The 12,026-nt window shown below is 36.3% G+C and overlaps 1 protein-coding gene across 1 annotated transcript in view; it reads left to right on the top strand.

Annotated features, from left to right (window-relative positions):
• Positions 1–3,210: 3,210 nt before the first annotated feature.
• The window catches only part of EXOG (exo/endonuclease G), a 33,523-nt gene continuing 24,707 nt past the window's right edge, over positions 3,211–12,026 (top strand). Inside the window, exons 1-4 of the mRNA XM_053713787.1 lie at positions 3,211–3,401; positions 8,210–8,359; positions 10,799–10,938; positions 11,199–11,275. Of these exons, the coding sequence (XP_053569762.1) occupies positions 3,269–3,401; positions 8,210–8,359; positions 10,799–10,938; positions 11,199–11,275 (500 nt within the window). The 5' untranslated portion in view covers positions 3,211–3,268. The remainder of the gene's footprint in view (positions 3,402–8,209; positions 8,360–10,798; positions 10,939–11,198; positions 11,276–12,026) is intronic.

The raw sequence follows: 12,026 nt of genomic DNA, 5'->3' as shown, positions 1-12,026 counted from the left end.
AAAACAGAATTTATGTTTACCTGATAAATTACTTTCTCCAACGGTGTGTCCGGTCCACGGCCCGCCCTGGTTTTTTTAATCAGGTCTGATAATTTATTTTCTTTAACTACAGTCACCACGGTACCATATGGTTTCTCCTATGCAAATATTCCTCCTTAACGTCGGTCGAATGACTGGGGTAGGCGGAGCCTAGGAGGGATCATGTGACCAGCTTTGCTGGGCTCTTTGCCATTTCCTGTTGGGGAAGAGAATATCCCACAAGTAAGGATGACGCCGTGGACCGGACACACCGTTGGAGAAAGTAATTTATCAGGTAAACATAAATTCTGTTTCTTCAGTTGGACTTCGTTTGAAGAGGATGCTCCGCGTCGGATGTCTTGAAGATGGACCCGATCCGCGCCGGATGGATGAAGATGGAAGATGCCATCTGGATGAAGACTTCTGTCCGTCTGGAGGACCACTTCGCCCAGCTTCGTTGAGGACTTCGACCAGGCTGGGTGAAGACTTCTCAAGGTAGGGTGATCTTCAAGGGGTTAGTGTTAGGTTTTATTAAGGGGGTATTGGGTGGGTTTTAGAGTAGGGTTGGGTGTGTGGGTGGTGGGTTTTAATGTTGGGGGGGGGTATTGTACTTTTTTCCCAGGTAAAAGAGCTGATTACTTTGGGGCGATGCCCAGTAAAAGGCCCTTTTAAGGGCTATTTGTAATCTAGTATAGGGTAGGGCTTTTTATTATTTTGGGGGGCTTTTTTATTTTATTAGGGGGATTAGATTATATGTAATTAGTTTAAAAAACTTGTAATTATTTTATTAGTTTCTGTAATTTAGTGTTTGTTTATTTTCGTACTTTAGTTCATTTTTTTCAATTGTATTTAATTGTAGTTAGTTTAGGTAGCTATTAAATAGTTAATCACTATTTAATAACTATTCTACCTAGTTAAAATAAATATAAAGTTACATGTAAAATAAAAATAAATCCTAAACTAGCTAGCTTAGGGTTTATTTTTATAGGTAAGTATTTAGTTTTAAATAGGAATAATTTAGTGAATGATAGTAATTTTATTTAGATTTATTTAAATTATATTTAAGTTGGGGGGGTGTTAGGGTTAGACTTAGGTTTAGGGGTTAATAACTTTAATATAGTGGCAGTGACTTTGGGGGCGGCAGATTAGGGGCTAATAAGCGTAGGTAGGTTGTGGCGACATTGGGGGTGACAGATTAAGGGTTAATAAATATAATGTAGGGTTCGGCGATGTTGGGGGCATCAGATTAGGGGTTCATAAGTATAATGTAGGTGGCGGCGGTGTCCGGAGCGGAAGATTAGGGGTTAATAATATAATGTAGGTGTCGGCGATGTTGTGGGCGGCAGATAAGGGGTTAATAAGTGTAAGATTAGGGGTGTTTCGACTCGGGGTTCATATTAGGGTGTTAGGTGTAGACATTAAAAGTATTTCCCCATAGGAATCAATGGGGCTGCGTTAGGAGCTTTACGCTGCTTTTTTTTGCAGGTGTTAGTTTTTTTTCCAGCCGGCTCTCCCCATTGATTCCTATGGGGAAATCGTGCACAAGCACGTTTTACCTGCTCACCGTTAACGTAAGCAGCGCTGTTATTGAGGTGAGAGGTGGAGCTAAATTTTGCTCTACGCTAACTTTTTTGTGGCTAACGCCGGGTTTCTAAAAACCCGTAATACCAGCGTTGTCTGTAGGTGAGTGTGAGCATAAACTGCTCTTAATACCGCACAGCCTTACCGACAAAACTCGTAATCTAGGCGTCTGTTTGCACATGTGCAGATGGGGGTAGACTGCACCCTTATATTCTCTTAAGGTGGTTTAGCACTGATTCAGCTTAGTTACTTTTGCAAAGAATGATTTGCGCAAAACTGATAATCCACCTTTTAAAAGTATGTGACACCATAGCAGCTTAGGGAAGGAGGCAAAAGTAAACAAAAGCTTACAAAAACTGCATTAAAGTACTAGCCTAAGCCTCCCTGAGAGAAAGGGAAACAATATTTTACAACAAAACGCTGCAAAATTAATAATGAATGTATATTGCAATAATGTTTCACTTGAAATAATTAAACATTTTAAGCGTTGTTGTAATGTCAAGTTTAATGGTCCTTTAAAGGTAAGGTAAAGTTGAGCACACTACTTAACGCTATGTTTACTATTTTTAAAAAATAACATAAGTTTCATTCATCATTCGAGAATATTTCACATAATTACATATTTTTCTAACGTTGAACTATTGTTCCGACACCAATCTTTGTCCGCCCGACATTTTGGGAACTTTGATTGACAGTCGCTACCGATATTATAGACCAATCCGCTGTTTCCCCTTCAGGGGTTTAGCCCATCCATTCCGACGTCACTCGATGACTGAGCGCATGCGTCGGACTAAACCTACTTCCACCCGTGCTCGTTCGTGAGTCGCGCATGCTCAGTGTAAGTTATGTAGCGATTGCTTTATTATCTTTCTGCCTGCGATCGACGGAACTCTTAGGCTCAATGAATCATTTGTTACAATCTCAACAATGTATCTGGCAGTGGGGGAAGTGGCGCATGCGCATAAGATCTATAGAGTCTGTGAACGCGCATTGAGCTGACGTAAGCAGAGGGGTGAGACCGCTTGCTGAAATAAAATATAGAAACACGGAAGTGGCATGGGGGAGGAGAATTGAATACAACGTTAGGAATTATAAACTTTGGATTTCAGGTAAACAACATAATATAACAAAAAACAAAGTTAGCGACTAGCTTATGGTTAATTAGTACTTTGATTATATGGATTCAATAGCCCTAAACTTTACCTTACCTTTAAGGGGAGTCACACAGTACTAAATCAATGGACAAAGACTCTGTTACTGTGATTATTATGAGCAGCAACTCATCCCGTGCTAGCCTATACACCTATTATATTCATATTGATATTCATCTGGCTACCAAGGTCCTACCTACACCTGCTAGCTGTGCCATTAGATTCTTAGCATGTGCTACATTCAACCCACTGTTGTTTTGCCAGGAAATACAACGGAGAGGAGGATTATTTTAGTCATCAGACCATGCACCTAGTCTAGTGTCAACTTCACAAGCAGATTGTCCACGACCACCGGCCAGTGTCACAAGTCACCAGTGCCACTGTTCCTCCTATCGCGCTTTACAGTAGCCGTAGGAGGAAGTGCGTCTCCTCCAAGCAGGCACAGACCCTCCTCCCTTTCCCGTGCAGCTGCAGCATAGTAATGTCTCACTCCCAGCCCCCTGACTGTAGCAGGCAGCATGGTTGCTTGGTTCTCTGGACGGCGGATCATAAGCCGCCGTTTTATTGGTGGATTTCTGTTGGGGGCCGCTGCCAGCAGCGCTTCTTGCCTTGCTGCCCTTCAGCTTTATAACCGGAGGGTCCCTGAGCCGGGTGAGAGCAGTTACCCGTACTCTGGTTATGCCCCGTGTGTATGTGTGACTGGATGCTCGGGCCTTATTGTGTGTATTGGAAGGCTGTACTCATTAAAATACTACCATAGTGCTTGTGTACCCGAGAAACAGCCCAAATAAAAAGCCATTTTACCCAGTTTTGTCTGTATACATATAACGATATTTTGGTTGGTAAATAAGTACCACAGATGTTGTGGGTATGTAGTAATAATGTCTTCACTTTTCACAATTACCATATTTTTACCCAAAAGTAATATAACTAGAGATGCTGTGGCTTATATAAAACACCAAACTGATCATTTTACATTGGTCAATGTATCAGCCTATATGGAAGTTTTCACTATTCCTGAGTGGATAAGTAAGAAATTACAGCAAGTAAGCTTTTTTATATCTTTAAATGGACATTCTGGTATAAAACATTTTATTTAAACAAGTTCCCCTTTCTAAAGCAGGTTATACAGAGCTGCAGTGCCATCATGAAGTAGAATCTGTGATTGGCACACTGTCTGTAACCAGCAGTCAACTGAGCCTGAAAGTGCAGCTTTAAAGGGATACTACACCAAATGTTTTTTTTTTCATGATTCAGAAAGAGCATGCAATTTTAAGCAACTTTCTTATTTACTCCTATTACATTTTATTTTCTCGTTTTCTTGCTATCTTTATTTAAAAATCAGGAATATATTTAGATTCAGCACCCTGGATAGCGCTGGCTTATTGGTGGCTAAATTTAGCCACCAATAAGCAAATATAACCCTGGTTGCTTTTTAAATAAGATAGCAAGAGAACAAAGACAAATTGATAATAGGAGTACATTAGAAAGTAGCTTAAAATAGCATACTCTATCTGAATCATGAAAAAAAAAATGGGTTTAGTATTCCTTTAACTGTGGTAATTTCCTTTGTAGGGGTTACATACACAAACAGAATTTAATTTAAAAAAATAGCCATTTTCTAATAACCTATAGCATTTTGTTTTTCTAGTATCATGTCTCTTTAACAGACAGTGATCTGAAACCCACATTGTTTCTTTCATGATTCAAATAGATCATACAGTTTTAAGAATCTTTTTAATTTACATCTATTATCAAATGACTTCATTCTCATGGTATTATTTGCTGAAGAGAATATGTTGGTAGCCTTGACATGTTTATGTCGCTATGTAGTATTTTTTATGTGAAGGAGAGAATCCTACATTACAATAGCGCTGCGGAATCTGTTGGCGCTCTACAAATAACCGATAATAATAATTACAATATAAGGTATAATTTTTATCATTAGGGCCTAGATGTCAACATTGTTAAAAGCATTTCTGCACATCTGCTGCTATTTACTGTTTCACATGTTCCTGAGCCTATACATATATGTTGTACCTGCTTTTAACCAAAGAATACCAAGAAAACAAAGTCAATTTCATCATTGTAGATTTGAAATTTTCTTAAAATGTTATGCTCTATCTTAAACATGAAAGATGTGATACATAATTATATATATTGCTATATATGTGGTAGATTTATGAAGCTGCCTTTGTTGCTATTTGTGGTGCAGGTTTGCATAAGCGAGTCTGCTGTCATATATTTATAGTGAAAGTCAACCCTAGTGTTTGTGAAACGCTAGGATTAACTATTGAAACAAATAAAGGGGACTTTTATTTATGAAGTATAACATACTTCATGCAGAAAGCTCCTTTATTTGTTCCAAGCGATCCCCACTCTCAGCTGCTATGGCAGCCAACGGCAGATCGCTGTTTTGCTAAGAGGTGACGTTTCCGCTCCCAAGGGCACCAAGCCAGATTTACTGCACGGGGCTAATGGCTAAGAGGTGAAAACGTCACCTCTTAGCAAAACGGTGATCTGCCGTAGGCTGCCTTAGCAGCTCAGAGCAGCGATTGCGTGAAACAAAGAAAGGAGCTTTCTGCATGAAGCATGTTATACTTCACGAATAAAAGTCCCCTAAATTTGTTTCAATAGTCAATCCTAGCGTTTCACAAACGCTAGGCTTGACTTTCACTTTAAGAAGCAGAAACACATTTTTTCCTTTCCGCAATCTCAGAGGTGGCAAGATCAAGCATCCTAACCACCCGCTCATTCGGGGGGATTTACATTCCCTGTTCTAGTGCTTTTGGTTGCACCTGAGCAGGGCGTGGCATTGCAAAAGAAACCTTGGACAATGCCGTGCGATGCAACAACAATTCATTTTACCCTCTATGTATATATATATATATACACACATACAGGGATCAAAATTTCCACTCGCCATAGGCAAGTGGAAATTTAACAGGGACAAGTAAAATATAGTGAGTGAAGTGGATAGTGGTGTGTTTTAAGTAGCAAAGTTAGCACGTTGTATTTCCACAATGTATTCACTTGCAGCACTGACAAAAACACATTTTGGGCTTTGTGCTAAAAATATTATCTAAAAGGATATTATAAATCAATGAAAGGGCAAGGATATGTTATTCCTGTAGGGCTGTAGAGGCCCCATTAGTAATTAGACTGCTACTTCTGAAAAAGGTCATCAGGACAGAGAGAGAGAGAGAGACTGTGGAGGAAAAGTGGAAGAGAGAGTGAAGAAAAAAAAGATAGAATTTAAAGATATGAAAGAAAGAGTGTAAATAGAAGATATGGCTTGCGGGAGAGGGTAAAAATAGAGATTTAAAGGGAAACTTTAATCAAAATTAAACTTTCATGATTCGAATAGAGCATGCAATTTTAATTTAACATTTTCTTAATTCTCTTGGTATCTTTATTTGAAAAAGCAAGAATGTAAGCTTAGGAGCTGGCCCATTTTTGGTTTAGAACTTGGGTAGTGCTTGCTGATTGGTGGCTACATTTAAGCCACCAATCAACAAGTGCTACCCAGGGTTCTGAACCAAAAATGGGCCGACTCCTAAGCTTACATTCTTGCATTTTCAAATAAAGATACCAAGAGAACGAAGAAAAATTGATAGTAGGAGTAAAATAGAAAGTTGCTTAAAATTGCATGCTCTATCGGAATTATGAAAGTTATATTTTGACTAGATTACCCTTTAAGATATGAAGGGAGTGGAGAAATAGAGTAAAGAGAGAGAAGGGAGAGACAATATTTATTAGAACACTGTCAGCACTCTCTTTATACTCTCAGATCAACAACTTCCTTTTTCTATCCAGCTTTTGTCTTCCCCAGAAACCCTAGTTGATGTTGCTAACTCGTATACACTTATTTTGTTTATTTACTACTGTATGTGGCATTATTTAATTTGTTATGGTATCAAATACGTTAAGTGTTATGGTGTCAAATAAATAAGTTACTGCTCAATAAGGTGTTTTACAATGGCTAAACATATGCAAAAATAGGCGGTGGAGTAGTGGGTGTCGTGTGGGTAGAATCAGAAGTGCCGAGTGACATTTTGGCCTGGCTAGTAGTTTAGGATTTGAAATTTTGAGCCATATATATATATATATATATATATATATATATATATATATTCAAATCATGAAGACTCAGCTTTATCATAATCCAACTCAATTTTTATTGTAGTGAATTACATCCAACCTTGTCTTAAGAAAGGTGTGGGCTTAAACGTCGGATGTAACTCACTACAATAAAAATTGTGTTGGATTATGATAAAGCTGAGTCTTCATGATTTGAATATTCAATACAACAGAACTTGGCATATATAACTTTTGGGAGTGCCTAATCCATTTGGAATATATATATACATATACACACACACAGACAAGACAAAGATACTCCCTATATGAACAAACCTTACCTCATACGATTGGGGTAACATCTGGTAAGGAGACATCCTTTCAACTATCTATATATCCGAATAGACAAGTTACAGAACTCTAATAAGACTATTGCATTTGCAAAACAAGACAACCATTAATATATTAGAACTTTCTCAATTTTGAAGGTGCACTTAATTACCAACTACAGTGTTTACCATATCATTATTATTGTGTAAATAATTTGTGTAAATAATTGTTTATTTCGTTGCGCTGTACCACCCAGACATATCCGTTCTCTTTACCTATTATTTCCACCCATTGTGCTAGGGGTACACATTTCGTCTGGTTCAGCTGCACAATACCACACCTCAAAATATCAGATATCTACTGACATACATATATACTTTTTAATCTACACTAAGTCACAGATATCCAATTCAATACTGAACACTAGACCTTTTGGAGCTCTGGTCACCCATACCCTTGCTTTCCATATATATATATATATATTCAAATCATGAAGACTCAGCTTTATCATAATCCAACTCAATTTTTATTGTAGTGAATTACATCCAACCTTGTCTTAAGAAAGGTGTGGGCTGAAACGTCGGATGTAACTCACTACAATAAAAATTGTGTTGGATTATGATAAAGCTGAGTCTTCATGATTTGAATATTCAATACAACAGAACTTGGCATATATAACTTTTGGGAGTGCCTAATCCATTTGGAATATATATATATATATATATATATATATATATATATACACACACACAGACACACACACACATATATATATATATATATATATATATATATATACACACACATACATATACACACACATATATATATATATACTGCCCCTACACATAAAATAAGTTTACTTTGGTAATTATTTGATTTATGTTTTTTTCTGAATTCTACAAAGAATCAGAGTGGGATAAGACAAAATCTTTTATGTTGTGCTATTGAAAGTAGCAACTTAAGCATCTGTTTTTGTTTGACAAATAAATGCCTACAGATTATGGTTGTTTTTCTATGAAATATTTCACTGTCTTTATCTCCCCTAGATCCAGAAAGAAAAACTGTCCTTGAAGAATATGGATTTCCACTTAGTGGTGCAGAGGTCAGACAATATATGAATCATGCCTTATCCTATGATCAAGCGAAGAAAACACCGAAGTGGGTCATAGAGCATCTTTCAAAAGACAAAATACTAGGTAGGAATAAACTAGCAGTAAGTATGAAATTGGTATCGCAAATAAAAAAATAAAATAGGTCAGTTTAAACTAGCAGGAGGTATGAAATTGATATCACAGTCGGGTACATTAAAAATACCATGTTATGCAATTTTGCTTAGTTGCCTATCCTCATTGCAATTTAATCTATGCGCAACAATAACCTCACATACCAATTTTTTTCCTTATAATGCATATTAGAATTATTTAGTATTTTTACCTTTTGGTTCTTCATCAATTGCAAGCCCCCGCCAGGCCACCGCAGTCGCATATATATATATATTTTTTATCATATAATTAGCGCATCCAGTGAGAGCCGTTTCACACATGTGCATTAACGTCCTCTTCTTCCTACACACTCAGCCAATCAGGAGTGTTCCATGTTGTCCCACTTTTTGCGCGTGCAAACATAAAAGCTTTGTGAATTATTAGTTAATCATTTTAATGTCTCTAAAAAAAATTACTCGTTTTTAACTAAGGGGACGATTTCTGACTGATCCTGTTGCGCTCAACACCAAGTAAATATTGAATTTCATGATTCAATGTTTACTTGGCAGACGTCATTGGCAGCCGTGCACATGTGCTATGTGTGATCGCTGTCGGGAGCATGGAAAGGCTTTGAAGTGTATAGCGGATGGGATCACAAAACACGTCACTTAAAGAAAGAGACATGAAACCCCAAAAATGTATTTCATGATTTAGGTAGAACATACAATTTTAAACAACTTTCCATTTTACTTTTATTATCAAATTTGTTTAATTCTTTTGGAATAATTTGTTGAAGGATCAGCAATGCACTACTGTTTTGTAAATGAACACATGGCTGAGCCAATGAAAATCAATATATATATGTATGCAGCCACCAATCAGCAGCTAGAATCTAGGTCCTGAGCTTTCCTAGATAAACCTTTCAGCAAAGGATAATAAGAGAAAGAAGCAAATTACATAATAGAAGTAAATTGGAAAGTTGTTTAAAATTGTATTCTCTATCCGAACCATGAAAGAAAAATTTGGGGTTTCATGTCCCTTTAAGTGCTTTATGAACACTTTGAGGGACGGAGGGAAGAAGCGCTACAGAATAAATTTAATGCTTTATTTAAAAATAAAGTAAGTAGAAATAATAAAATATTTAATTGCGGTTATAAATTTTACTGTATGCAGAGTGTAAATAACCAGTGTTTAAAGGGACACTAAACCCAAATTGTTTTCTTTCGTGATTCAGACAGAGCATGCAATTTTAAGCAACTTTCTAATTTACTCCTATTATCAATTTGTCTTCGTTCTCTTGTTATCTTTATTTGAAAAAGAAGGCATCTAAGCGCTTTTTTTTTTTTTGGTTTAGGACTCTGGACATCACTTTTTTATTGGTGGATGAATTTATCCACCAATCAGCAAGGACAACCCAGGTTGTTCACCAAAAATGGGCCGGCATCTAAACTTACATTCTTGCATTGCAAATAAAGATACCGAGAGAATAAAGAAAATTTGATAATAGGAGTAAATTAGAAAGTTGCTTAAAATTGCATGCTCTATCTGAAGCAAAAAAGAAAAAATGTCGGTTCAGTGTCCCTTTAACATCACTTTAGCATACTCCTGTCACTGTCTTGATATTTTTAAAAGTACATTTGTAGTCTTTGAAAAGACATGAAAGCCAAAATTAAACTTTCAAATAGAGTATGCAGTTTTATGTCTTTTCAGTTTACTTCTGTTGATGAAAAGCAAATCTAGGAGTAGCAATGCACTACTGGGAGATAGACCAGAAAAATTAGGGGGCAGAACAGTTTTCTTCCATTTATTTCCAAAGCTGTTTTTTTTTTTTTCCTGGAACAATTGGGGAAAAATGGAGCATTGAATGTGTTCTTTTACAATTATAAAAAAATATATGACGCAGTGTTCATTTATTTAAACCTCCAATATTATATCTAAAAACTATAAAACATGAAGAATTTTATGAAAGACTTATGAGACTTATTGTAAAGTTTCAAACCATTGCAATTCCTGTACCCTGAAGACAAGCAAATCCTGGAATACAATTCAAATACTAAGAAAATACTGTGGATTCAATGCTCAAATAAAAGGGAAATATGCATTTTTCTCTCTAGGGGCACTGGAGGGTAAAATGTTTCAGTTGATTTTGCTTGTGAGCTTCTTGTTGGTTTAGTTCAGGGGTCAACAACCTTGGCACCCCAGATGTTTCGGAACTACATTTCCCATGATACTCAGCCAGCCTAAAGTGTGTCTGAGCATCATGGGAACTGTAGTTCCATAACATCTCTGAGGTGTCAAGGTTGCTAACCCCTGATTTAGTTAATTGTTTAGTTGTTTCTGTCTCATTTTCTGATGGATAATTTGTATGATTTTTATATTTACATTTTCTTTTTAACTTAGTCCTAGGCTAATCTTTTTTTTATATTTTTTCAGGTAACGCGGACCGAAAACATTGTAAATTTAAACCAGATCCAAATATCCCAAAAATCTTCAGTGCATCCAATGAAGACTATCTAAAGAGTGGTTGGTCGCGTGGTCACATGGCACCAGCTGGAGACAATAAATTTTCCTCAGTACGTCATTTAAAAAAATAAAAAAAATGTTTATTTATTTACTTTATTGTTTTTAAATTTGAGATTTTAATTGCATTGGTATAAGTTTAGAAAATCCAAAAAATGCTTTAGTACAACTAATGTTAACTAAACAGCCCTGGTCTGATAAATTGTATTTATAGAATATTATTTTGTGTGCACCAGTTTGACATTTATTAAAGAGCTATGTGTTTTTCACAAATATTGTAGTGTTTAATTAAAGATTGAATCTTCTTTTCTAGGAAGCAATGGCTGAAACATTCTATCTTTCGAACATTGTTCCCCAAAATTATGAGAATAATGCTGGCTTTTGGAACAGGTGAGATTGGTTTGAACATTTTAAATAAACATTAAAATCTTTATCTTGGCTCATCAGTTAATACTTAATATTTTGCATCCTGTATTGGGTGACCCTCTCTGTACCATGTAAAAAGCTTAGTGGAGGTTCCCTAACTGCTGACAATTCAGTTGACAACAGGGAAAAAGCGCACGCTTATTGGAATACTCTGTGGCAGGACACACTTTAACGTACCATAAGTTCTCCTGTGCTTGGGCACCTATATCATGTTTTTGCAGCAATACTGACTCTGTTTCCTTTAGTAGAGTCAGCCAGTAAAAGTGCCCTGGTCTAGAAAGTAAAATTATAATATTCTTGGCTTTATTCTGATTTATTTCTTGAAGCAGAATATCTGCTGTGTTGTAAAGAATTTATTGAACAGAGGGGAAGTTTTTTAGGGGAAGGTTTGCTAACACTATACAGGGAACTGATACAGATTATGAGGCGGAACATCCTCCACAGTCTGGTACAAAGTAAACCCAGTGTTTAAGATGAATTTCCTATTTCTGATTAAATAAAAAACATATCTATGGATCGATTTAGAGTTACAATTCAAGTTAAAGTTTACAATTTGAAGTCAGAATTACTTGGAAAATATTTATTTTTTATTATTTAAAGTGACATGATAGCAAAATGTTAATGCACTTGAAAGTGATGCAGCATATCTGTAAAAAGCTGACTAGAAAATATCACCTGAACATTTCTATGTAAAAAAGATAGATATAGTTTCAAA

Source organism: Bombina bombina, chromosome 5 (assembly GCF_027579735.1).
Source record: "Bombina bombina isolate aBomBom1 chromosome 5, aBomBom1.pri, whole genome shotgun sequence".
NCBI classification, from domain to species: Eukaryota; Metazoa; Chordata; class Amphibia; order Anura; family Bombinatoridae; genus Bombina; species Bombina bombina.
The sequence above is the reverse complement of the archived record's forward strand: the minus strand, read 5'-3'. Positions and strand labels throughout refer to the sequence as shown.